The 24872-nt window shown below is 44.6% G+C and overlaps 1 protein-coding gene across 2 annotated transcripts in view; it reads left to right on the top strand.

The window, feature by feature from the left end:
* The window catches only part of RGS7BP (regulator of G protein signaling 7 binding protein), a 109348-nt gene that overhangs the window by 3733 nt on the left and 80743 nt on the right, over window positions 1-24872 (top strand). For both annotated transcript variants that reach the window (XM_056541319.1, XM_056541316.1), the window contains exon 2: window positions 804-970. In XM_056541319.1, the coding sequence (XP_056397294.1) occupies window positions 804-970 (167 nt within the window). The remainder of the gene's footprint in view (window positions 1-803; window positions 971-24872) is intronic.

Genomic DNA, 24872 nt, shown 5'->3' with positions numbered 1-24872 from the left:
CCTGGACAGCCTCCGGCTGTGCAAAACTACAACTCTCAGCATGCCCAGACAACATTTGGCTGTTAAAAACTACAACTCCCAGCATGCCTGTACAGGCTTTGGCTGTGCAATATTATAACTCCCATCATGCCTGGACAGCCTCCGGCTGTGCAAAACTACAACTCCCAGCATGCCCAGACAGCATTTGGCTGTGAAAAACAACTCCCATCATGCCTGGACAGCCTCCGGCTGTGCAAAACTACAACTCTCAGCATGCCCAGACAACATTTGGCTGTGAAAAACTACAACTCCCAGCATTCCCAGACAGCCGGAGGCTGTCCGGGCATGCAGGGAGTTGTAGTTTTGCAACAGCTGGAGGCACCCCGATTGGGAAACACTGTTGTGTATGAATTAATTTCCTGACCTGTACAGAAGACACCTGGCTGTATTCACCTCTTTGTCTAGTCTCCAGATTAGGAGGGGAGAGGGTTGTTGTCCTCATATGCACCTCGCACGGCCTTCATTGTATATTCTGGTAATATCTGCTTCAATGTGAGACTTGCAGATCTGTTTTATAGTCTGTTTTATTAGATCCTGCAAGGTGATAAAACAAATGTTGTGTGTGTATATATACGTGTAATACATATATATATATATATATATATATATATATATATATATATGAGTATATTCCTATGTAGTAAAATAGTTATATTAAATAATGACCAATATAAAGCAATGAATATGATCAGCAACTGTCAGCGGGTGTAAAATAGAGGAAAATCATGTTACTGACGGTGATAATGTATTTTTTTTTTCTCCAGCTTGTCCAGGATTTCAACACCCAGGTGGCTTTGTATCGCGAATTAGTCATATCCATTGGGGACATGTCAGTAAGCTGTCCCTCCCTACGGGCTGAAATGCAGAAAACTCGAACCAAAGGCTGTGAGATGGCTCTCCAGGCACACCAAAAACTCTCCGCAATCTCTGGGTAGGATATGTGTTTTCCATAATTCATTACCAAGCGGCTGATTCATTGCGTTAGATGTGTCTGTGAATGAGGGCTGCTCAGAGGTCTTTGCAAGGACACCGAGCTGTTATCGTGTATCTCATAGTTTCCTTCTGTGGTGTTAGAAAAAAAAAAAAAAAACACCCAGAAGCGGATGGATGTTGGCGTTCTTCAACATAGTTCTGAAGACGTTACTGTGAAATCAAGACGTCTCCTAATGACCTTGCACCTAGTGATATCGCGACCTTACTATTATTAGCAGTGTTGTCTACAAGCTTGGTTCTCAACTTGCGCACTCCAGACGGTAGAAGCCTTGTCTTTAGGGTTCTTATATTGTAGTTCATGATCATAATATTGGACACTTTATGGAATTCGGGGTGCATTGGTTTAGATATATTACATATTGGGGAGAAGAAAAATAATTGGGACAGTCTGCCACAATGGCACTATATTGTTGACGTATGGTAATTTGATGGTTGCAGTTGGGTTATCTAAAACAAAACTAAACTGGATATCAAGGTTGTTTCGCAAGCGACGGAGGATAAAATAGGGGTGCGAAATGTCATTGTCTGCTTGATACATTTGTGAGAAATGTCTTGTGTTGACTGGTCTTGTTTTACGTTTAGAACGCAACAAAAATGTCAAGAATTACAGCCCAACCAGCCCAGAGGTTTCAACAATGCTATCAAGAAAGCAAGTAACAAAAAACATCATTTGGCTTTAAGGAGCTGGGAAATATGTATAACTTGTTAGTGTTTCCACTGTAGTTGACTACAGGGGGGGGGGGGGGGGTTGCTTAGACCTGGGTTGAAGCAGGTTGTCAGGTAGTCTGCCTTACAGATGTGCTCAGCATTAAGTTAGTACTTAAAGGGGTACCCTGCCGCACACATCTTATCCCCTATCCAATGTTAGATGACAGGGGTTAGAACTCTGGGCCAGCAGCTGCGACGTCCAGAACATGGAAGCTTGCAGCTTCCGCGTTTGTGACGTCATGCCAGGCCCCCTCCTTCATGTCTATGGGAGGGGGCATGATGGCTAGTACAGAGCCGTCACGTCTCCTCCCATAGACTTGAATGCAGGGGGCGTGGCGGCCTGCATCGCCAGTTATACGGGTCAGAGTTCGCTCAGTGACCCGTATAACAGGGGTGCCGGCCTGGAGATTGCGGGGTCCCCAGCGCAGGACCCAACAATCTAACAACTTATCCCCTATCCTTTGGATAGGGGATAAAATATGTGCTGCAGAGTACCCCTTTAAAGGGTAAAGGGCCCCATACACTTTAGATCAGTGTTTCATAACCAAGGTGCCTTCAGCTGTTGCAAAACTACAACTACCAGCATGCTCGGACAGCCTTCGGCTGTCCGGGCATGCTGGGAGTTGTAATTTTGCAATAGCTAGAGGCGCCTTTGGTTGAAAAAAACACTGTTTTAGACTAATGTTGACTAAATCCACTGACTTAATTCTAAGGTGTATGGTGGCCTCTAGAGATGAGCAAAGTTAAAGTGATTCGATTTGTCACGAACTTCTCGGCTCGCCTAGGGTACATAGTGCTAGAGCTGCCTCCGTTACTTAGTATGTAAATCACGCTGTAAACATTCAATATATCTTGATAGAAAAAGTATTCTGGAAAAAGGACATTCTTTAGACATTGTTGGGGCAGGTATAAAAATAAGCAAATACAGTGGTCCCTCAACATACGATGGTAATTCGTTCCAAACGAGCCATCGTTTGTCGAATCCATCATATGTTGAGGGATTCGTGCAATGTAAAGTATAGGAAGCTGTACTCACCTGTCCCCCCCGCTCGCGATGGTGTCCCCGCCGCTCCCGATGGTGACCCCGGGCCTCCGCTGGGCTCTAATGGTCTTCTCCGATCCTCCGCTGTCTTCTCCGGTCTTCTGCTGTCTTCCGCAAGGCCTTACTGGGCCTGCGTAGCGACGTCATTATGCCGCTGCATACGCCATTCCAATTGGATGACGTGCCCAGCAGCGTATTGACGTCATCGGAGAGGGCCAAGAAGACACCAGAAGACCAGCGCTGGCCCCGGAGCATCGTGGAGGGGTAAGTAATACTTACCGCACCACACGGGGAACATTAAGCTGCTATCCGGCAGCAGCTTAAGCATTTTGCGCTGCCGGATAGCACTTAATGTGATGGCCCCGACATAAAAAAGCATTGTATGTCGATGCTGACATCGACATGCGATGGCCTCTGAGAGGCCATCATATGTCGATTTGATCATATGTCGGGGCCATGGTAGGTCGGGGGGTCACTGTACTTTTTTACTTACCTACCCTGGTCTCTTTCAGCTCCTATTACAGCTCCTTCTGGTCCCCCACTGCCTAGCTCTTTTCCCTGCCTCCAAGATGAATTGTCAGAGCAGGACCTGCCTGTTCGGCCAATCGCTGACTGAGATGGGACACTGCTGGCATTTTAGGCTCTGCATGCTGGATGGAATATTTATTTGGATGCAGTATACACAGTTTTTCTTATTGCTGTATACGCTTCACTTGGATGTTTTATATACTAGGTATCTGACTATATGACCCTCTCTGAATGCTGTATGAGCTATTTTGGCTTCTGCATGTCTTCATTATTTAGATGTTGCTTACACCATCTGACTACTGTTTTATACCATTTATCTAGATGCTGTGTGCATTTTTTATTTGAACTGTGTGAGACACTGATCATCTGACTGCAGGGTAACTAAGGGTATGCTCACACAGCGGAATCTCCGCTCGCGAAATTCCGCGAGCAGAGATTCTGTCAGGCGGCCGCCGACGAAAATACTTTGTCAGTAGGACCCCAGGGCACTGCTCCATCACCATGGACGGCTATGCAGCACTCGCAGAATTCCGCACAAAGAATGAACATGTTCTTTCTTTGCGCAGAATAATTTCAGCGGCGGAATTGTGCAGTGTGAACAGGTCTAGCGGAAGACCCATTAACACTGATGATAATGATCACAGCGCGCAATTTGCTCCCGGAATTCCACAGTGTGAGCATATCCTAAATCTTGGGCCACTGTATGTCAATGTTAATCTACAAGGTTTTACAGGAAACATTGGGGGAGATTTATCAAAACCTATTTAGAGGAAAGTTGCTGAGTTGCCCATAGCAACCAATTAGATTGCTTCTTTCATTTTTCAGAAAGTGGTTGGTTGCTTTGGTTGATTGGTTGCTATGGGCAACTCAGCAACTTTTCCTCTGGACAGGTTTCGATAAATCTCCCCATTGACTCTAACAGCCATGCAGGAGATATTAGCTTATCAGATAAGCAATGCATAGGGTTGATTCAAACTTAATTCCTTCTGAAAATCCGGAATAAACACATGTATTGGATATATATTTTATGAATTGATGAATTTATAAATTTCAAGTGGTACTCCGCCCCTAGACATCTTATCCCCTATCCAACGGCTTCTGGCAACGCCCCCTCCCATAGACTTGCATTGAGGGTCTGGGCGAGACATCACACGGGGGGCGGAGTCGTGAAGTCACGCTCTTCCGCTCGCGTGGTTGGGATCCGAAGCCTCCTGCGTTGCCGGAAGCCGTTGAGGTGGGTGCTGCAGCCGAGATCCCGGGGGTCCCGCGATCTGACATCTTATCCCCTATCCTTTGGATAGGGGATAAGATGTCTAGGGACGGAGTACCCCTTTAAACATTTTGGAGGTAACAGAAGGTTAACCCCTTAAGGACTCAGCCCATTTTGGCCTTAAGGACTCAGACAATTTAATTTTTACGTTTTCATTTTTTCCTCCTCGCCTTCTAAAAATCATAACTCTTTTATATTTTCATCCACAGACTAGTATGAGGGCTTATTTTTTGCGTGACCAGTTGTCCTTTGTAATGACATCACTCATTATATCATAAAATGTATGGCGCAACCAAAAAACACTATTTTTGTGGGGAAATTAAAACGAAAAACGCAATTTTGCTAATTTTGGAAGGTTTTGTTTTCACGCCGTACAATTTATGGTAAAAATGACATGTGTTCTTTATTCTGAGGGTCAATACGATTAAAATGATACCCATTATTATATACTTTTATATTATTGTTGCGCTTAAAAAAAATCACAAACTTTTTAACCAAATTAGTACGTTTATAATCCCTTTATTTTGATGACCTATAACTTTTTTATTTTTCAGTATAAGCGGCGGTATGGGGGCTCATTTTATGCGCCATGATCTGTACTTTTTTTTGATACCACATTTGTATATGAAAAACTTTTAATACATTTTTTATAATTTTTTTTTTAATAAAATGTATTAAAAAAGTAGGAATTTTGGACTTTTTAAAATTTTTTTCGTTCACGCCGTTCACCGTACGGGATCATTAACATTTTATTTTAATAGTTCGGACATTTACGCACGCAGCGATACCAAATATGTCTATAAAAAATGTTTTTTACGCTTTTTGGGGGTAAAATAGGAAAAAACGGACGTTTTACTTTTTTATTGGGGGAGGGGATTTTTCACTTTTTTTTTACTTTTACTTTTACATTTTTTTACATTTTTTTTTTACACTTGAATAGTCCCCATAGGGGACTATTCATAGCAATACCATGATTGCTAATACTGATCTGTTCTATGTATAGGACATAGAACAGATCAGTATTATCGGTCATCTCCTGCTCTGGTCTGCTCGATCACAGACCAGAGCAGGAGACGCCGGGAGCCGCACGGAGGAAGGTGAGGGGACCTCCGTGCGGCGTTATGAATGATCGGATCCCCGCAGCAGCGCTGCGGGCGATCCGATCGTTCATTTTAATCGCGAACTCCCGCAGATGCCGGGATCTGTATTGATCCCGGCACCTGAGGGGTTAATGACGGACGCCCGCGAGATCGCGGGCGTCGGCCATTGCCGGCGGGTCCCTGGCTGCGATTAGCAGCCGGGATCAGCCGCGCATGACACGGGCATCGCTCCGATGCCCGCGGTTATGCTTAGGACGTAAATGTACGTCCTGGTGCGTTAAGTACCACCTCACCAGGACGTACATTTACGTCCTGCGTCCTTAAGGGGTTAAAGGGGCTATCGAGGATTAGAAAAACATAGCTGCTTTCTTCCAAAAACAGCACCTGTCCAGACCTGTAGTATCAATGAAATTAAGGTGCAATACTGCACACAAACTGAAAACAACAGTGGAGCTATTTCTTAAAGAACTCCTTTCAGACTCTTTCAATCATATCTGCAGTACATCCATCAGGCAAGCATCATGGCTGATCAGTAAAAGCTCTAGGGTGTATAACAAAACAAGGAGTTGTTCATATGTTTTTGACAGAAGGAGTATTGTAGCCCCAGAAAAAAAAAAATTAGTTAGGCTACAAACAGTCACACCTTTTGTCTGCCCCCTCATTTTTTACTTCCAAGATACAGTTTTTGTGTTTTTTTGTTTTTTTAAATAGTGGCCCTGATTTATGAAAATGTGCAAGAGAAAAACTGGAGAGAATTCCCCATCACAACCAATCACGGCTCAGCTTTCTTATCTTAACAATCTCTGGTAGTGATAGCTGAGCTGTGATTGGTTGTTATGGGGAAATCTCTCCAATTTTTCTCTCACACATTTCTATTTAAAGGGATATTCCAGGAAATAACTTTTTTTTTTTTTTATCTACTGGCTCCAGAAAGTTATACTAATTTTTAAATTAGAACACAGTAACAGAAAGTCAGCTCACCATTTCACCGCACGACAAAGAAGTCCTCAAAGTGCAAGTAGAAGAAAGGGTGGATGCCAGCGAGTAGAAAATTTAAAATGTATTTTGTCATATTAAAAGCATTGACCAGGAAAATCTTCAATAAACAACATTAATAAAATCTTTGGAAGAAGCGCCCTGCATGACGCGTTTCAGGTCATGTGACCTTTCATCAGATGCATGGTGGGAAGCTGAGAGGCAGAGGAAAAATAGGGAAAAATTTGTAGAACAGGTGAGTAAAACCCTAACTGGGGATTAACCCCATATGTTCCAAAATATATTCTCCTTTTGGCTGCACACCATGACATGGACAAATAGAGTGCAAAAGTTGAAACAATAACGTAGCGCAAACATGAAAAAATCTTGCAACAGAAGAAACCATATATTGTAACAAAGATAATATATTATGACAAGAAAATATGTTGAAATATTATCAAAAAGTGCTGTGGTTCATTGAAAATAATATGACAAGACAATATTGTCAGAAATGATCAGCAGAAGAAAATCAATAATGTAAAATAATGTCCGATCTTAAATTAAGACCATATGGTTGAAAGGTACATAAAGAATAAATGCAAAAAACTTCCCTATTATGCAGTGTTTTGATGCAATCACCCCCTCTATCTGGTAAATTAACAATTTCGATCCCAGAAAACAAAAAATCTGACGTATCACTTGCATGTATGTTCTTAAAGTGTTTAGAGACATTGGAGGCGTTGGAGTATGACGTGCAGATAAAGGGATACTCCGCCCCTGGCATCTTATCCCCTATACAAAGGATAGGGGATAAGATGTCAGATCGCCAGGGTCCCGCTGCTGCAGCACCCCGCTATCATTACTGCGCAGAGCGAGATCGCTCTGCACGTAATGAGGGGCAATACAGGGGCCGGAGCATCGTTACATCACGGCTCCGCCCCTCGTGACGTCACGGCCCGCCCCCGTCAATACAAGTCTATTGGAGGGGAAGTGGCGGTAGTCACGCCCCCTGCCATAGACTTGCATTAAGGGGACGGGCCGTGATGTGAAGAGGGGTGGAGCCATGACGTCACGCTGCTCCGGCCCCTGTATCGCCCGTCATTATGCACAGAGCGAACTCGCTCTGTGCAGTAATGATAGCGGGGTGCCGCAGCGGCGATCCCCAGGGTCCCCAGCAGCGGGACCACAGCGATCTAACATCTTGTCCCCTATCCTTTGGATAGGGGATAAGATGCCAGGGGCGGAGTACCCCTTTAATCTCTCTCAAATGTTCCGGGGTCCTCTTTTTTAATGGTCTTTTGGTGCTGCCAATATAAGAAATGTTGCAGCTTTTACAATGAATTTTGTAGACAACATAAGTTGATTGGCAATTGATAAACCGTTAAATGAAAACAGGTTTTGACTTGGGAACACTTATAATGGAAGTCTTAACGGCATATTCACACCCAACGCATCAAGATAAACCTCACCTGAAGAACCCCTTCAAATTCAGCCATGAGGGGCGAGAGCACGAATTGGAAAGAGAAGGTAAAGCGCTGGGAGATAAGAAATTCCCTAAATTTGGAGCACGTCTGCTAGAAAAATTAACACCATTTTTCAAGTATTTATCCAAAATAGGATCTTGACATAAAATGGGCAAAAATGTATTGATGATTTGTTTGATATTATTGATCGAGGCTGTATGTGGTCTCAAACGTGGGTTTAACATGAAAAGTGGAAGATGTGGATTTAGACTTGGTAATAAGAAGATTTTCTCTGGTTTTAGACTGAACCTTGCGTTTGGCTCTGTTCAGACACCAGGGCTGATATCTCCTGTCTCGTAAGGGACACAAAATATTGTTGGACTCAGTTTGAAAAGCTTCTTCGGATGAGCAATTCCTGCGGGCGCGAGTCAGCTCACCAACAGGGACAGCAAGAACTATATGTTTAGGGTGACATGACTCCGCTCGCAGGATCGTATTGCCCGCAATGGATTTCCTGTAAGTGGAAGTGTGAACACGCTGCTGTTTGGCCATGCCAGGTGGATGTAAAAAATAAATTGTGTGGATTATTGTTAACATAATCAACGAAAAGGGATGCATTTTGTTCAGAGGATGACCAAATAACAATGACATCATCTACATATCTCCCATACCAAACGATATGGGAGAAAATTGGGTTGATGTCACAAAATATGTATTGCAGCTCCCACTAGTGGACAAAAAATGTGTATGATGTCAGAGACTGCTCTAAGAGACAGCGAATGTGGAAGGGAAGAATAAAGGGATTCAATGTCCATGGTAAGCCATAATATGATGTGTGCCAACTAACATTGTCCATAATGGACAGAAGATGCTGGGAATCTTTAATGTAGCTAGGACAAGTAGCGACAAGTGGTTGAAGCAGGGAATCGACCCATTCACAAAGGGGTTCATTAAGGGAACCGATTCCTGCCACTATGGGTCGCATAGGAGGCGGGAATCGGTCTTTATGAATTTTAGGCAATGAATAAAAAATGGGGGTTATGGGATTAGGCACCCACATATAATCAAATTCTTTCTGTGAAAGAACCCCTAGGGATAGGCCCTCCCTTAATAGTGACTCCAATTTGGTGGAAAAAAAAGGGCTGTAGGATTGAAAGTGATGGAAGTGTATGTTTTTTTTTTTAATCACTTGTCCTAGCTACATTAAAAATTTCCAGCTTCTTCTGTCCATTATGGACAATGTTAGTTGGCACATATCATATTATGGCTTACCATGGACATTGAATCCCTTTATTCTTCCCTTCCACATTCGCTGTCTCTTAGAGCGGTCTCTGACATCATACACAGTTTTTCTACATACAGCGAGGATCTATGCCAGTTCATTTTGGATGCCTTATCTTATATTTAGTCCCATCATTTTTTTCAGCTTTCAGGATCAGTTTTACGTTCAGAGTACGGGTGCCTCAATGGGGGCCAAATCCTCCCCTTCGGTGGCTAACATTTTTGTCCACTGGTGGGAGCTGCAATACATATTTTGTCACATCAATCCTTTTTTCTCCCATATGGTTTGGTATAGGAGATATGTAGATGATGTCATTGTTATTTGGTCATCCTCTGAACGTAATGCATCCCTTTTGTTGATTTTGTTAACAATAATCCACACAATTTATTTTTTACATCCACCTGGCATAGATCTTCCACTCCTTTTCTTGACATTTTTCTACAGGCCAAACAGGAGCTTTTAGATAAAGAAAAAAAGAGAAAAGGCCCAAAGAGGCGCCTAATGCATTACCCTAGGAAGCGAGTAGCACCCCACAAAGAGTGGGGATAAGTTGGGGGTCTGATAGGTGGCCGCTCACCTGGAGCATATATTAAATACGCATATAAGCTCAAATTGAGGTGGTGATATAGGAATCCGTGCAGGCCCGCAGGTCTCAGGATGGATCGAAAGGAAATCCTGGGAGTGAACTGATACAGCAAGGGAAAAATGACCTTTAGCCAGGCGCTCGGAGATCCAAATGATGCCACAACCAAATCATGGAAGTAAATGAAGGTTTAAGCTTTATTGGTAGATAACAACAATGCGTTTCGGAGTTAGCATACCCCTTCTTCAGATTCACAGATTCTGTCAATCTGAAGGAGTATGCTAACCCCGAAACGCATTGTTGTTATCTACCAATGAAGCTTAAACCTTCATTTACTTCCATGATTTGGTTGTGGCATCATTCGGATCTCCAAGCGCCTGGCTAAAGGTCATTTTTCCCTTGCTGTATCAAACAGGAGCATGGTCACACTTCCACTTACAGGAAATCCATTGCGGGCAATATGATCCTGCGAGCGGAGTCATGTCACCCTAAACATATAGTTCTTGCTGTCCCTGTTGGTGAGCTGACTCGCGGCCGCATTAATTGCTCATCCGAAGAAGCTTTTCAAACTGAGTCCAACAATATTTTTTGTCGCTTACGAGACAGGAGATATCAGCCCTGGTGTCTGAACAGAGCCAAATGCAAGGTTCAGTCTAAAACCAGAGAAAATCTTCTTATTGCCAAGTCTAAATCCACATCTTCCACTTTTCATGTTAAACCCACGTTTGTGACCACATACAGCCTGGATCAATAATATCAAACAAATCATCAATACATTTTTGCCAGATCCTATTTTGGATAAATACTTGAAAAATGGTATTAATTTTTCAAGCAGACTTGCTCCAAATTTAGGCAATCTCTTAACTCCCAGCACTTTACCTTCTCTTTCCAATTCGTTCTCTCGCCCCTCATGGCTGAATTTGAAGGGGTTTTTCTGGTGCGGTTTATCTCGATGCGTTGTGTGTGAATATGCCGTTAAGACTTCCATTATAAGTGTTCCCGAGTCAAAACCTGTTTTCATTTAACAGTTTATCAATTGCCAATCAACTTATGTTGTCTACAAAAGTTGCAACATTTCTCATATTGGCAGCACCAAAAGACCATTAAAAAAGAGGACCCAGGGGGCGTGGCTAGCCAGGCTAGGAGAAGGTCACTAGCCTGCTGAGCTCCGTGTCCACGGCCAAGCAAGTAGGGGAAAACGCTCATCCACATGCGTCCCAAGAGATCTGGACGCCGCCAAAAGTTGAGGGGACCGACCCTGACATTGCCAGTCCCCATTTCTAACTTCTTTAGCCCCTTGCAGGTACTGGGGGATCCCATGGGGCCCATGACGGTGCTCTCCAAGATGGCTCCAGCATCTAAGGCCGCGCTAAACCACTCCCCGCCAGTGACGAAGAGAAGCACAGCCAGTTCGGCCAGAGTTGCTGCACAGGACAGGAGGCTGCAAGCGCTGACCGACCTACCTGTCAGGACCTTGGCAGCACAGAAGAGGGGACCGGCGGGTAAGGACTCTGCTGCGGGTGCTTCGGCCGGAGGTCAGGGGACCCTGCCTGGGGAAGCGGCCTCCGCTCCGGGACTTCTCCTGCACACAGAGGCTTTGCGCGCTGCGCCGCTGCTGTCCCCCATCAGACAGCCATGAGGGTCAGATGGAGCGCGATGCGCGCCCTGTACAGAATGACCCTCCACTGCTACCCGATGGATTTCGCTCACCCACAGGCCACGGCACTTGGAGATCCTCACCTGCAGCTGTCGCCGCGTCCCGGCATGGAGGGAGCACCGAGGGGAGATGGACCGACGCTGCTCATCACTGCAAATGGCGAGGTAAGACCGAGGGGGGATGTCAGCACTCGGCCCCCACAATATGCTTCCCCTCCCCGCACCCCTGTTTCCCCTGTGGATGGAGCAGTGTCCCCTTCCCAGAGTATCCCCTCCATCTTTCACAACCCCAGAGACTCCCAGAGCTCCCAGCTGTCCCACTCTGAGGCGGGGAGAGGACCAGTAATGCGACCACACCTCATGGACCCTGGAGTTTTCCCCTCAGTGTCAGCCTCGGGGGCTGTTTGGGGAGCTGTTGCCCCTGCTCCTGTGAGCCTTTCCCCAGCTGTGTGCTCTATTGTTCCACTGCAGTTTCTTTAGGGTCCTGCTCTATCACCATGTCCTCATCTTTGCCCCCCCCAGTTCAGGCTGTCGCCTTGCTAAAGGGGCACCCCGAACTCCTACCAAAGGGGCACTCCTGGCACTTCTACCAACCGAAAGTGATCTGTCAGCAATGGCTCTGGACTTAAAGCATGCCTGGCGCCAGGAATTACAACCTGTAATGCAAGATGTGTCTGATCTACAGGAAAAGGTGAAAGCAATTGAGGACTTTCGGGCCATAGCGCTTGACACCATGAGAGATATACAATCTTCCCTCGCTGCTCAGGCCTCTACACAATGTGCGTTAGCGGATCATCTGGACGATGTAGAAAATAGAAGCCGTAGGAACAATATTTGTATTAGGGGCCTCCCTGAGGCCACAAGGAGCCAGGACTTATTCCACACTGTCACTGGGATATTCAACTTGCTGCTGGGGCGCCCGCCGGACACCCACATTGAACTTGATCGGGTCCACAGAGCGCTCAGAGCCCTGAGTACGGACCCTTCTCGTCCACGTGATGTCATCTGCAGAGTCCACAAGTACACTCTGAAGGAACAGATCATGCTCAAAGTGAGGCAACACGGAGATGTGGACTTTGACGGTGCGATCTTACAGTAATATCCGGACTTATCAAGGTGCACCCTGCGTCAGAGGGCACTCCTCCGACCTCTCCTGCAGGGGCTCCAGAACCGGAACTTGCCCTACAGATGGGGCTCCCCGTTTGCCCTGCATGTTACAGCTGGAGATGTGACCGCTTCCTTGCAGGAGCCGAGGGACTTACCATCTTTCCTATCCTCACTGGGCTTGCCGCCCTTATCTCTGCCGGAGTGGGACAATTTCCTAAAGGACCCTTATGCTGCACCCCCGGTCCTCAGACCTTCCCAGCGACTGCCAGCTAGACGATCTAACCTGGGCTGGCCGCAACCCCAACGCCACAGGAGATCCAGACGTACCTCCTCAGGACCCACTCCAGAAGACTGAGAGACTGGATTTGATGTTTGATTTTTCATTTTTATTATTATTTTTCACTTTTTCTATTGATGGACTTTGTTCTACTATTACGGTCCAGCCCTCGCTTAGTATGCGGAGTAGTGCATTATAATTGATTGTTTTGCTGAATGTTCAGGGGTTCAACATTCTGGAGAAGAGGTCGCAAATACTCTACCATATGCACAAACTCAAGGTCAGGCTTTTATGTTTACAGGAGACCCATTTAAAAAAAGGCCATGTCCCGGATAGGCTTAGTAGATACTTCACCACCTGGTTCGATGGCACCAACCCGGACTCCCGCTCAAAGGGAGTGTCCATTGGTATACACCGGTCACTTCCATTCAGTGTACAGGCAGTCCGGGTGGATCCGAATGCTCGCTATCTCTTTATCCGTGGAACCATTTTGGACCAGGTGGTGACGGTGGCGACGGTTTATGCCCCTAATAGTGGCCAGGTGCCCTTTCTAGTAGCGACCCTAGAGGAACTCTCCCAATTTGCCCAGGGTATGGTGCTGCTTGGTGGGGACTTTAATGTCCCGATTCACCCCCTGCTTGACTTGTCCACACGTAGATCGGCAATCTCGTACCACCAACTGAGTAGACTTAAGAGGCTCTTGCACTCTTTACAGCTGTGTGATGTGTGGCGCCTCCAGCATCCGGGTGATCGGGACTATACGCACTTTTCCTCCCCTCATAGTTCATACAGCCGATTGGACTATGTCTACCTTTTACACTACCATTTACCTAGATTATCCTCCTCACAAATTGGCAGCCTCTTCCTATCCGATCACGCCCCGGTTTACTGTACTGTGATGATTCCTTCCCTGAGCACCCCACGGTTTTCATGGCGTTTAAATGAGTCCCTTCTCCTGGACACCCTATGCCTGTTGGACCTGAAGGCAGCGATCACACATTTTCAGTCCGACCACGCAAACGACCAGACATCTCTGCCGGTTCAATGGGGGGTTCTTAAAAGTGTGTTACGAGGTGTCCTGATCAGTCATGGCTCCCGGCTTAAGAGGGAGAGGGCAGCCAAGTTGAAGCACCTCCAAACTTTATTGGAGTCCACGCTGATGGGAATTCGCCAAAATTCGTCATGAAATTCATTCCCTTCTGGACGATTCCCTTAGACAGTATAGTCAGAAATACGCTAAGTCCTTTTATGAATGGGGTAATAAACCGGGCAGGCCGTTGGCCAGGGGAGAAAAGATCGGCTTTATTCATCCCATCCATTTATACCCCATCAGGTGTCAAATCATACCTCACTACTGACATACTTAGGGCATTCGAAAAATACTACTTTGACCTCTACAATCTTCCAGCCCCGTCGTCACCCCCTCCACTACCACTACCTCCTCTATCACTGGGTGACTACATTCAGAGAACGGCCCTTCCTAGACTGTCGGAGGACGATATAGCGGCCTTGGAGGCCTCGTTCTCTGAAGAGGAGGTCGCAAGGGCAATATCGAACCTTCCCTCGGGCAAAAGCCCGGGACCGGATGGGTACACGGCCAAGTTCTTCAAGTCCTTGCGAGAGAGCCTGCTCCCTATACTCTGTAGGACGTTTAATAGCATCGCCCCGGACCTGGGCTTTCCCACCGCATCACTCAACGCCTATATCACGGTTATTCTCAAAGAAGGTCGTGACCCGGGCCTCTGCGCTAGTTACTGCCCCATATCTCTTCTGAACGCTGATATCAAACTCAAATAATCAAGAAGAAAGTACAGGCAACTCACCACGTTGTAGTAACTTCGTGTTTATTACTGGGACATGCAAGTAAAGCGGCTCCACGCCACACCGGGATGCCGAACACTAGTGCGTTAACCGATGACAGCTGTTTCTTTCCTTTCAGGAACTTCAACAGATCAAACTGTTCGCCAAACTACTGGCGGATCGTCTGGCGTTGGTCCTTGGCCCCTTAGTCCACCCTGATCAGTCCGGATTCATGCGCTCCCTGGAGGCGCGAGATAATACTGTTCGTGCCTTCTCGATTATCGACAGAGCTACTGCTCTCAGGAAGCCGTTGCTGCTCCTTTCTCTCGACGCCGAGAAGGCGTTCGACAGGGTGGACTGGGGATTCATGAGAGCAACGCTGGAACAAATAGGCCTGGGTCCCTCAATGATGGGGCGTGTGACGGCCCTGTTCCAGGATCCTCAGGCTCGCGTGCGAGTTAACGTGTCTCTGTCTTCCCCAATACCCATCCGGAACGGAACGCGCCATGGGTGCCCGCTCTCCCCCCTTCTGTACATATTGGCCCTGATTTATCAATCTCTTTGAGACAGAAATTGGAGTGATTTTCCCAAGCAACCAATCACAGCTCATGTTTTATATCTTAAGGAGCTCTGGTAAAATGAAAGCTGAGCCATGATTGTTTGCTTGAGAAAATCACTCTAGACAGATTGATAAATCAGGGCCATTGTGTATGGAGCATTTACTGATAGCTCTCAGATCTAACCCGAACATCAAGGGATTTACCCAGGGGGGGGGGGGGGGGCGGGCATCTCTGCTCTGCGTTTGCGGACGATCTCCTCCTCTACTTGGCCTCCCCGTGCACCTCCCTGCCGGTGGCACTGACTGCCATACGACAATACTCCCACTACAGCAACCATAGGATTAACATGTCCAAGAGTGTGGCTCTACCTGTGGCCCTCCCATTGGATACTGTAGCGAGATTGAAGAAGGATCACCCTTTTCATTGGGCTACTAAGTCCTTTAAATACTTGGGCGTACATATCCCTTTGGATCCTGGAGATGCTTTTGCCCTGAATTTCCAGGCTCTGTCAGCGACCCTAGATGGGGACTTATGTAGATGGACGACTGGCACCTTTTCCTGGTTAGGATGTGCTAATATTGTTAAAATGAATTTCCTCCCCCGCTTGCTGTATTTATTCCAGACGATTCCTATGGTGCTCCCGCGTTCCTACTTTAATAAACTAGATGATACGCTCTTTCAAATGGGCGGGTCGGCCGTCTAGGATCTCTTGCCGGGTCCTGGTCAGGAGGAAGCAGGCAGGTGGTCTGGCTGGTTCCTGACTGTCAGGCTTATTATGTAGCGGCTACTCTGTCCAGACTCCTAAACTTCATCCACGGTCGCGGCTCTAAGCAATGGATTTTGCTGGACGCGCATGGCGCAGTCACGGATTTAGCCCGGTATCCTTGGTTGCCCCCAAGCACATACTCCCCGCGAGTGTTGGAGGCACTGCCTTGGGTGTCCAGGGAATTGGTAGTAGCCCTGAACAGATATTTGAGGAGATCTCAGATTATAGCGACTGATGGCCCACTGAACCCGATCCTCGGTAATCCTAGTTTCCCGCCGGGAATGGCATCTGACTTCTTCCTGGGCCTTTCCTCGCCTCCGTTCCTACCAATTAGGTATTTCCTCAACGGGACGCAGCTGAAGCCCTACACGGAACTAGGTCCGACACACCTTCAGACGCCACTTAGACAGATGTAATACCTTCAGCTGAGGCACTTCAGTGCCACTGCAGGGCGCTCCTTACAGTTAGACCGACCCCTCCTTCCTTTTGAGGAGCTGTGTGTTTCTTCCTCCCCGGTACGTAAAACAGTCTCCCATGTGTACGGCCTTCTTATAGAAGAGTCGGCTCGACAACCCCCCCCAAATTTGAAGCGGCCTGGGAAGAGGAACTACACACCACTATCGCTTGTTCTGACTGGACGTCAGCCTATGTCATGTGTCATAAGATGTCTATATCTTGCAGGGCGCAGGGAACCAATTTTAAGATCCTGGCTAGGTGGTATAGGGTTCCGGCCTTACTGCATAAATTCTATCCTACGGTATCCGATCTTTGCTGGCGTTGTGGTGCAGATACGGGGACCATGACCCATATCTGGTGGTCCTGCCCCTCCCTCACAGCCTTTTGGTCGACTGTAATCACCCGAATTGAGGTGGTGACGGGGGTGACGTACCCCAATGACCCGAAGGGACTTCTCCTGTCCGTATTACCTACCTCCAGAAAATCCCCTGCTAGACTTCTGGCCAACATGATGCTCATGGCAGCTAGGTCGGTGATACCCAAGAAATGGAAGGATTGTAATCCCCCGACAATTACTGAGTGGTATAAGGAAATCCTGTTTGTGAGCCATATGGAGGAACTCATGTCCGACTCAAACGGCCGTACTGCTAGGTATACATTGATATGGGGTCCGTGGCTTAATTTTCTCGATACCCAGCTCTATATGGAGGGTTAGCGAGCCTGACCTAGCCCCCCTCTCATTGTGAGGGACCTCTTCTCTGGAACTGTATGTCATGTAACAGGCCAATGAGAATATCCTGGGACACGGGACCCTGGCGGTGACCGCGACATAGGTCTCAAGTAAGTGCCTTAACTGCAGTCTAGAGATATTCTTTTACCTCTAGCTCCAGCTCTCCCGACTCTGACTTTGCTGTCTACTTTCGTTCTTTTGTTCTCTTTCTTTCTTCTTTTCTATTTTTTTATTGCCCATTTCTCTGCTCCCCCATCCCTCTTTCTCAAATCTACCTGATCACTCCTATGTTTATTCCCTGATTTTGTTATTTTGCCTTTATTGGTGATGTGTTGCTATCTGATGTTTATACAACATGACTGGATTGCAGATGTTTCCACTTAACTACAGCACTTCCATCTGATGATGTATAGCTATAGGAGTGGTAGTTGCGGCTGCCGTGCTTGTTTTTGTACTGCTGCTCTTGCTGTCACTGCCGTGGTTTGTATTTCTGGTTTTATCAATAAAGCATTGTTTAAATGTAAAAAAAAAAAAAAAAAAAGAGAGGATCCAGGAACATTTGAGAGAGATTAACGGCACGTCATACTCCAACGCATCAAAACGCTGCATAATAGGGACGTTATTTGGATTTATTCTTTACGTACCTTTCAACCGTATGGTCTTAATTTAAGATCGGACATTATTTTACATTATTGATTTTCTTCTGCTGATCGTTTCTGTTAGGCTCAATATTGTCTTGTCATATTATTTTCTATGAACCAGAGCACTTTTTGATAATATTTCAACATATTTTCCTTGTCATAATATATTATCTTTGTTACAATATATGGTTTCTTCTGTTGCAAGATGTTTGTGCTACGTTATTGTTTCAACTTTTGCCCATTTGTCCATGTCATGGTGTCCAGCCGAAAGGAGAATATATTTTGAAACATATGGGGTTAATCCCCAGTTAGGGTTTTACTCACCTGTTCTACAAATTTTTCCCTCTTTATCCTCCGCCTCTCGGCTTCCCACTATGCATCTGATGAAAGGTCACATGACCTGAAACGCGACATGCTGGGCGCTTCTTCCAAAGATTTTATCCATGTTGTTTATTGAAGAATTTCCATGTCAATGCTTTTAATATGACGAAATAAAGGTGAAGTTTTCTACTCGCTGGCATCAACCCTTTCTTCAACTTAGATTTGTAAATAACTTCTATTAAAAAATCTTAATCCTTCCAATAATTATCAGCTGCTGAAGTTGAGTTGTTCTTTTCTGTCTGGCAACATTGCTTTCTGCTGACATCTCTGCTTGTCTCGGGAACTGCACAGAGTAGAAGAGGTTTTCTATGGGAATTTGCTTCTACTCTGGACAGTTCCCGAGACAGGTGTCATCAGATAGCACTTAGACAAAAAAGAACAACTCAACTTCAGCAGCTCATAAGTACTGAAACGATTAAGATTTTTTCATAGAAGTAATTTACAAATCTGTTTAACTTTCTGTAGCCAGTTGATTATATAAAAAAAAACGTTTTTTCCTGGATAACCCCTTTAAGAATAAGGGGAAAGAAACACCAGAAAAAACACCAATATCCACACACACATGGTATTTGTTTCCATCTATAACAGTCTATGAGAGGAAAGCCCGAAAATGCTGCAATTTAAAAATAAATTAATAAAAATGCCACTGAGCCTAAAAACTTCACTTAGGCTGCTGGGATTCCCCTTGACATTTTTGTGACAAAATTACCAAAAGGGGGGGGGGCAAAAAAAAACTGGGGCCAACTGGAAGTCAATTTTTCAAATTGGCAATTTCGTGGTATCCTCCTCCCCTATTCTTTAACAGAAATCCTTAAGTCAAATTAATGATTCACATAACTTTTGATGGAAAAATATCAGGGGATAAAATGCAAAGGAAAAAACACCTCTATTAAAACGCACTATTTTTGTTTAAAAAAAAAAGGCCAAAATTGTGTGGAATCCCAGCATTAAGGCTAGGTTGAGACTACGGAATTTCCGCCTGCAATTCCTCTTTAAAATTCCGCTTTCTAAAATGTATAGTGTAGTGAATGGGTTTCCGTTCACAAATTCCGTAGTCTGAACCTAGCCTAAGGGCTCCTTGACACTGCTAAATTTCACTTGCAGCAGAGTCCTCTTGTTTTCAATGGGATTCTGCTGCTCTGTGCACAATGCAAAATTGCCACAGCTGAATTCTGCCGGCAGGATGAAAATCTGTGCAAAGAATGAACATGAGAGGGCACACAGTCCTACCACCGATGATTTCGGCAGCGTCTCTCCTCCTGCTGCATGCAGACATTTAGGCAGTAGAATTTAAACGGCCTAATGTCCGCAGTGTGAACACTTAGAGTGGAAAAAACTCACCAAAAAAAAAGACCCCATGTGGATCTGGTGTTTCATATTTTCCTATTGACTCCCAGATAACAACTGGAAGCAGTGTTTTTGCCAGAAGAAATGCCATGTGATGAGAATGGCAGTATTGTGAACATTTTTTTCATGTGCAGCCTTAGGGTGCTTAAAAAAGGTTCCCCAACAGTGATTAAGGGTCCTAAAATTTTTAAAGGAAACCATACAAATCTGCCCAATGCCCCGCCACTGCTATTCCCATGGTTCTTGGTCATCACATTCACTTTTGGTTCTTGGTTTCTGTGACACTTCAGCCCCACAGGTACTGCCCATTTAGCTGATCCCTGTTTCTGTAGGACCTGTCCTTCACTGTACAGATAACGTATTAATGTGACTGGACACTGTGAAATGCTTAGTCTTCCATGTGATGGCACTGCAGAGAAATCGGGCAATTTAGCTAAGATTCCACATGGTTTTTTTTTTAGGTATTTTTTTGACCTGAATAAAAATGCCCCTAAACCTGCCCTGCCATTTTGCACTCCCAAGATGCAGTTTCTGTGGTGTTTTTTCAAAAATATTGTTTTTCAGTCTTGGTGTTTCCCCTAGGTTTTTATCATGTGATTCTTTTCTCATGCGATTCAAGGACTTCTGTTGAAGAAATGGGGGGAAAATGCCAATAATAAACCCACATGGTGTTTTTTTATAGCATTTCTTTTCTCTCATAGACTACGATGGGAGAAAAACACTAAGATTTTTCCACAAAAAAAAAACGCCACAGTCTCAATATGCAGCAATTATGGAAAACTGCTAGTGAGCCCAAAATTTCAGAAAAACGCCAAAAATAATTGGAACAACACCAAAGAAAAAAATGGCAAGTGGTTCGGCATTTTATAAATCCCTATGGACTTTTAGCTAACATTTGACCATTTTTCACTTTAAAAAAAACTCTGTGCGGCATTTGTGGCCTTTTTATGGGCGTTTTTGGCAGGTTTCTCTTTAGATCTGCTAATCACAGGGGACTCCCGTGAACTGATACTTTGTGATTCGCCTATTGCCATGGGACATTACTGTCAAGCGGAGATTGTCCACAACAGACAAACCCTCTTATGGCCATTAGACTGTAAAGAAAAGAAAGCGTGGTCAATGACTTAATGTCAGTGAATAAGATATCCGTGCCTGCTGAACGCTGTTAAGCAAGTAAGGATGTCATTTAATATGTTGGCAGAGTTATCTTTTCAATACCAGATTGGCCTAAATGCAGGAACCTCCACTCATGCATTAGTTGGCAGCAAGTCCCTTGTCCCTGCGGCACCCGAGATGAAAGCTGGAACCACTAGCCAGCAAATATCCGGCATGACAGGTTAATCCTCTGACTACTGACATACTAGAGTTTACCAGATTAAAATATTTCTCAATAAGCATTTTACAGTTTATTTCCAACTTTCCCAAGAGGACGTGAAAGAACAACAAAGTGGAAATTCATGCCTAGAGTGTGTTTGTATTGAGGAAGCTGTTGAAATATTTATGCACTTTCATGTAACTGTAGTGCACGGGCTCAACAATATCAAAGCTGATGTCATAGAAAAATGATTTTCCATAATTTAAGACTGAATTATAGCTAAGAAATACTTGTGTCTGATAGGCTTTGTATAGCATGTTTCCAATATTATTGTATTATCCATGTCCTATTTCAAAGAAGAGTCCTTTTTATTATGATATTAGAAAAAAAAGTCTTCTTTATATGCAAAGCAGTGCCACTCTTAAAGGGTTAATCCACTGGCAAAAAATGTTTTTAAATTAAACTGGTGCCAGAAAGTTTTGTAAATTACTTCTATTTAAAATTCTTAACCCTTCCAGTACTTATCAGCTGCTGTATGTTCCAGAGGAAGTTCTTTTCTTTTGGAATTTCTTTTCCACTTTTCTGACACCTCTGTTCATTTTAGGAACTGTCCAGAGTAGGATAGAATCTTCATAGCAAACCTCTCCTGCTCTGGACAGTTCCTAAAATGGACAGAGGTGTCATCAGAGAGCATTTTGGTCCGACAGAAAGGAAATTCGAAACTAAAACAACTTCCTCTGTATACAGTCTGATAAGTACCGGGAGGGTTAAGATTTTTAAATAGAAGCAATTTACAAATCTGTTTAACTTTCTGGCACCAGTTGATTTAAAAAAAAATTATGCTAGGGGAGTACTCCTTTAAGTGTAGGCTCTGTTTGGTATTGCAGCTTAGCCCTATTTATGTACAATACCAAGGATAACCCATGGGCAGAGCAGCACTGTTTTGGGAGGAAAAAATACTGCATTGTTGTCTCCACCACAGAACAATACATGTATATTGCACATAGTAAGGTCACAATACAGAGATAATCCACTCAGCAAGGTTAAAAGTCAAGAACCATGCAAGAACTGATGTCACAGTAGTGGGACTATGTACAAAGAGAACTTACGCAGTAATGTCTAAGCACATTGATTATACACATGGTGACAGGCAGCACATGTAATCGATGTAATAGATTGTGGGATGGCAACAGCGCCAAAGACATAGGGGGAGATTTATCAAAACCTGTGCAGGGGAAAAGTTGACCAGTTGCCCATAGCAACCAATCAGCTCACTGCGTTCATTTTTTTAAAAGGCCTCTAAAAAATGAAAGAAGCGAGATGATTGGTTGCTATGGGCAACTGGTCAACTTTTCCTTTACACAGGTTTTGATAAATCTCCCCCATAAAGATCCTGTGAAGAGATTTGTTCACCCAACTCCTTCATCCAAATCCATCACTAACTGCACCATAGCTTTGAATGGAGGAGGGGCAGTATTATGCAATGTGTGTATGTGTGTTCCTAGGCACTCCTCCTCTCATGTCCCTGCTCCCCCATAGACTTATATTGCTTGTAATATGATCCCTGAGTGAGCTGCAGGACAAGCACAGGACAAAATGGAGCTGATTTTTAGAGCGGAGGACAGTTTAGCAGGAGAGGGAAGGTTTATAACAAGAGAAAGAAGCAGTTTCTTAAATTTTATTGTACTGTTGATCTATGCAACATTTGTTGAAACAACAGTGTCTATTTAATTTATCTTCCCCACCCCCTCAGCCCAACCCTATATAAGTAGTAGTTAGCTACACATGGGCCTTTTCTTTCCTGGCAGCCTCCCAGTTTGACTGGGAGAGCATGGTAAGTGTGCTGTAACATCCTGTTCACACTGGTGTGGTGCTGTGCGGCGTCCGTTGCTGCCGTGGCGCCGTGTCTGCGGGGAGGTGCGACCTATGGACTGGTTTGAGTGGCATTGGGGCCGCTCTGCCGGTGGGTCGTTCCCCCTGTGGGCACTGGTGTCGCGGCGGTGGTGGTCGCCGCCCAGTGCTGCGCCATTTTATGCTAGGGACGTTAGGGACCCACTCTAAATAGGTGGCCTTGACGTGGCGAGTGGGCTTTGTACTTTTTGATCAAAACGTATATACTAACAACCTGTTAGTTTTTGAAATTATGCTGAGAAGCAATTAGATCATTGTGCAAGATTGTAGATGTGCGACCATGTCTGTCTTCTACCTGAATTCACGTCTATTTAATTTACATTGCATAGTTCATCTACGTTGCAATATGGTGAAAGTATTAAAAATAATATTTTTGAGTGACCTTTCCTTATTTTCTCTTTTATTGTGTTCAATACATACATGTAAGTGGAGATTGAAAATTGTTTTACGTGATTTTATAGAATATAAAAATGTATATTGTCCTGATAAAACCTTAGAACTAATGATGTGCATTGTTTAACCAGGCGTAACATGAATTGCTTTCTGCATTCTTGCATGTAAAATTTTTTGAAAACTCCTATACATTTGTTAGGAACATATAATCCCAAAATCCAAGAGGTCAAAACCTATACAATCATTTGTCCACTCAACAGCTGCAGATCGTAAGGTCAGCTGAGAAACAAGTCGACTATGTTATTCCACCTATGTCTATGGAGAACCCCTTTAAAGGGGTACTCCACTGAAAAACATATTTTTTTAATCAACTGGCTCCAGAAAGTTAAACAGATTTGTAAATTACTTTACTGTTATGACCCACAGGAAGTTCTTTTCTTTTTGAATTTCCTTTCTGCCTGAACACAGTGCTCTCTGCTGACACCTCTGTCCATTTTAGGAGCTGTCCAGAGCAGGATAGGTTTTCTATGGGGATTTGCTCCGATTCTGGACAGTTCCGTGATATGGACAGAGGTGTCAGCAGAGAGCACGATGGTAAGGCAGAAAGGAAATTCAAAAAGAAAAGAACTTTAACAGCAGCTGATAAGTACTGGAAGAATTCAGATTTTATTTAATAATAGAAGTTAAACCCTAGACGACTGCTTTGTATACTAAACAAATGGGAACAGTTATCTTCAATATGTTGCTGGATTAATGTCTACGGCCGTGACATTGGATTCCACGCCATTTAGTGAGATAACGGTTGCTAATCTTAGAACACAAAAACAAGTGCCCTATACAATGTGAGAATATAGAGAGTGAAATAAAAAAAGTCAGGTCACACAGTTACACAATTATGTTGAAAAAATCTAAGAATTCTTACTACTGTACCATGCAGTGAACCTTAGATCAAGAACCTAATATTTCTGAAAAATAAGATGTCTGATCGTAGGGTCCCACCGCAATCTCTGTGCAGTGCAGACAGCAGGTGTTCTGAACATAATGTTCAGAACACTGGGTGTCTGCACAGAGATCGCGGGGAGTCCAAGCGGTGGGATCCGACATCTTATCCCCTATCTTTTGGATACGGAATAAGATGTCTAGCATTAGAGTACCCCTTTAAGGTGACCACATGCCTCCAATAGCTGCCAGACTCCTGTTTTTTTTTTTTTTTTTAAACAAAAGGCTACTTCTCTCAATCCTCCTCAGCTTGGCCAAGCATTTATGTATTCTAAATGGAGAAGGGGTAAATCACTGCCAGGCTCCTTTCAAAGAGGGTTATGTCCCAGAGAATGAAAGGATCAAGCGGTTGAAATCCAGCATGCTCGGTCAATCTCTCCCCTGATTTCTGTTGGGGAAAAGTCAGAGGACACATTAAACATTAGTGGAGTTGAGCAAACCATTCGAAAGTTCAACTCACCAGGAACTTTCTGAACAAGTTTGGTTTGCAAGAAACAGGTTCTCCGTGAAATGGCAATGACATATGCCTCAACAACATGTATAATACTGC

This window comes from Hyla sarda, chromosome 1 (genome assembly GCF_029499605.1).
Source record: "Hyla sarda isolate aHylSar1 chromosome 1, aHylSar1.hap1, whole genome shotgun sequence".
Lineage (NCBI taxonomy): Eukaryota > Metazoa > Chordata > Amphibia > Anura > Hylidae > Hyla > Hyla sarda.
This window is presented reverse-complemented; position numbering and strand designations above follow the sequence as displayed.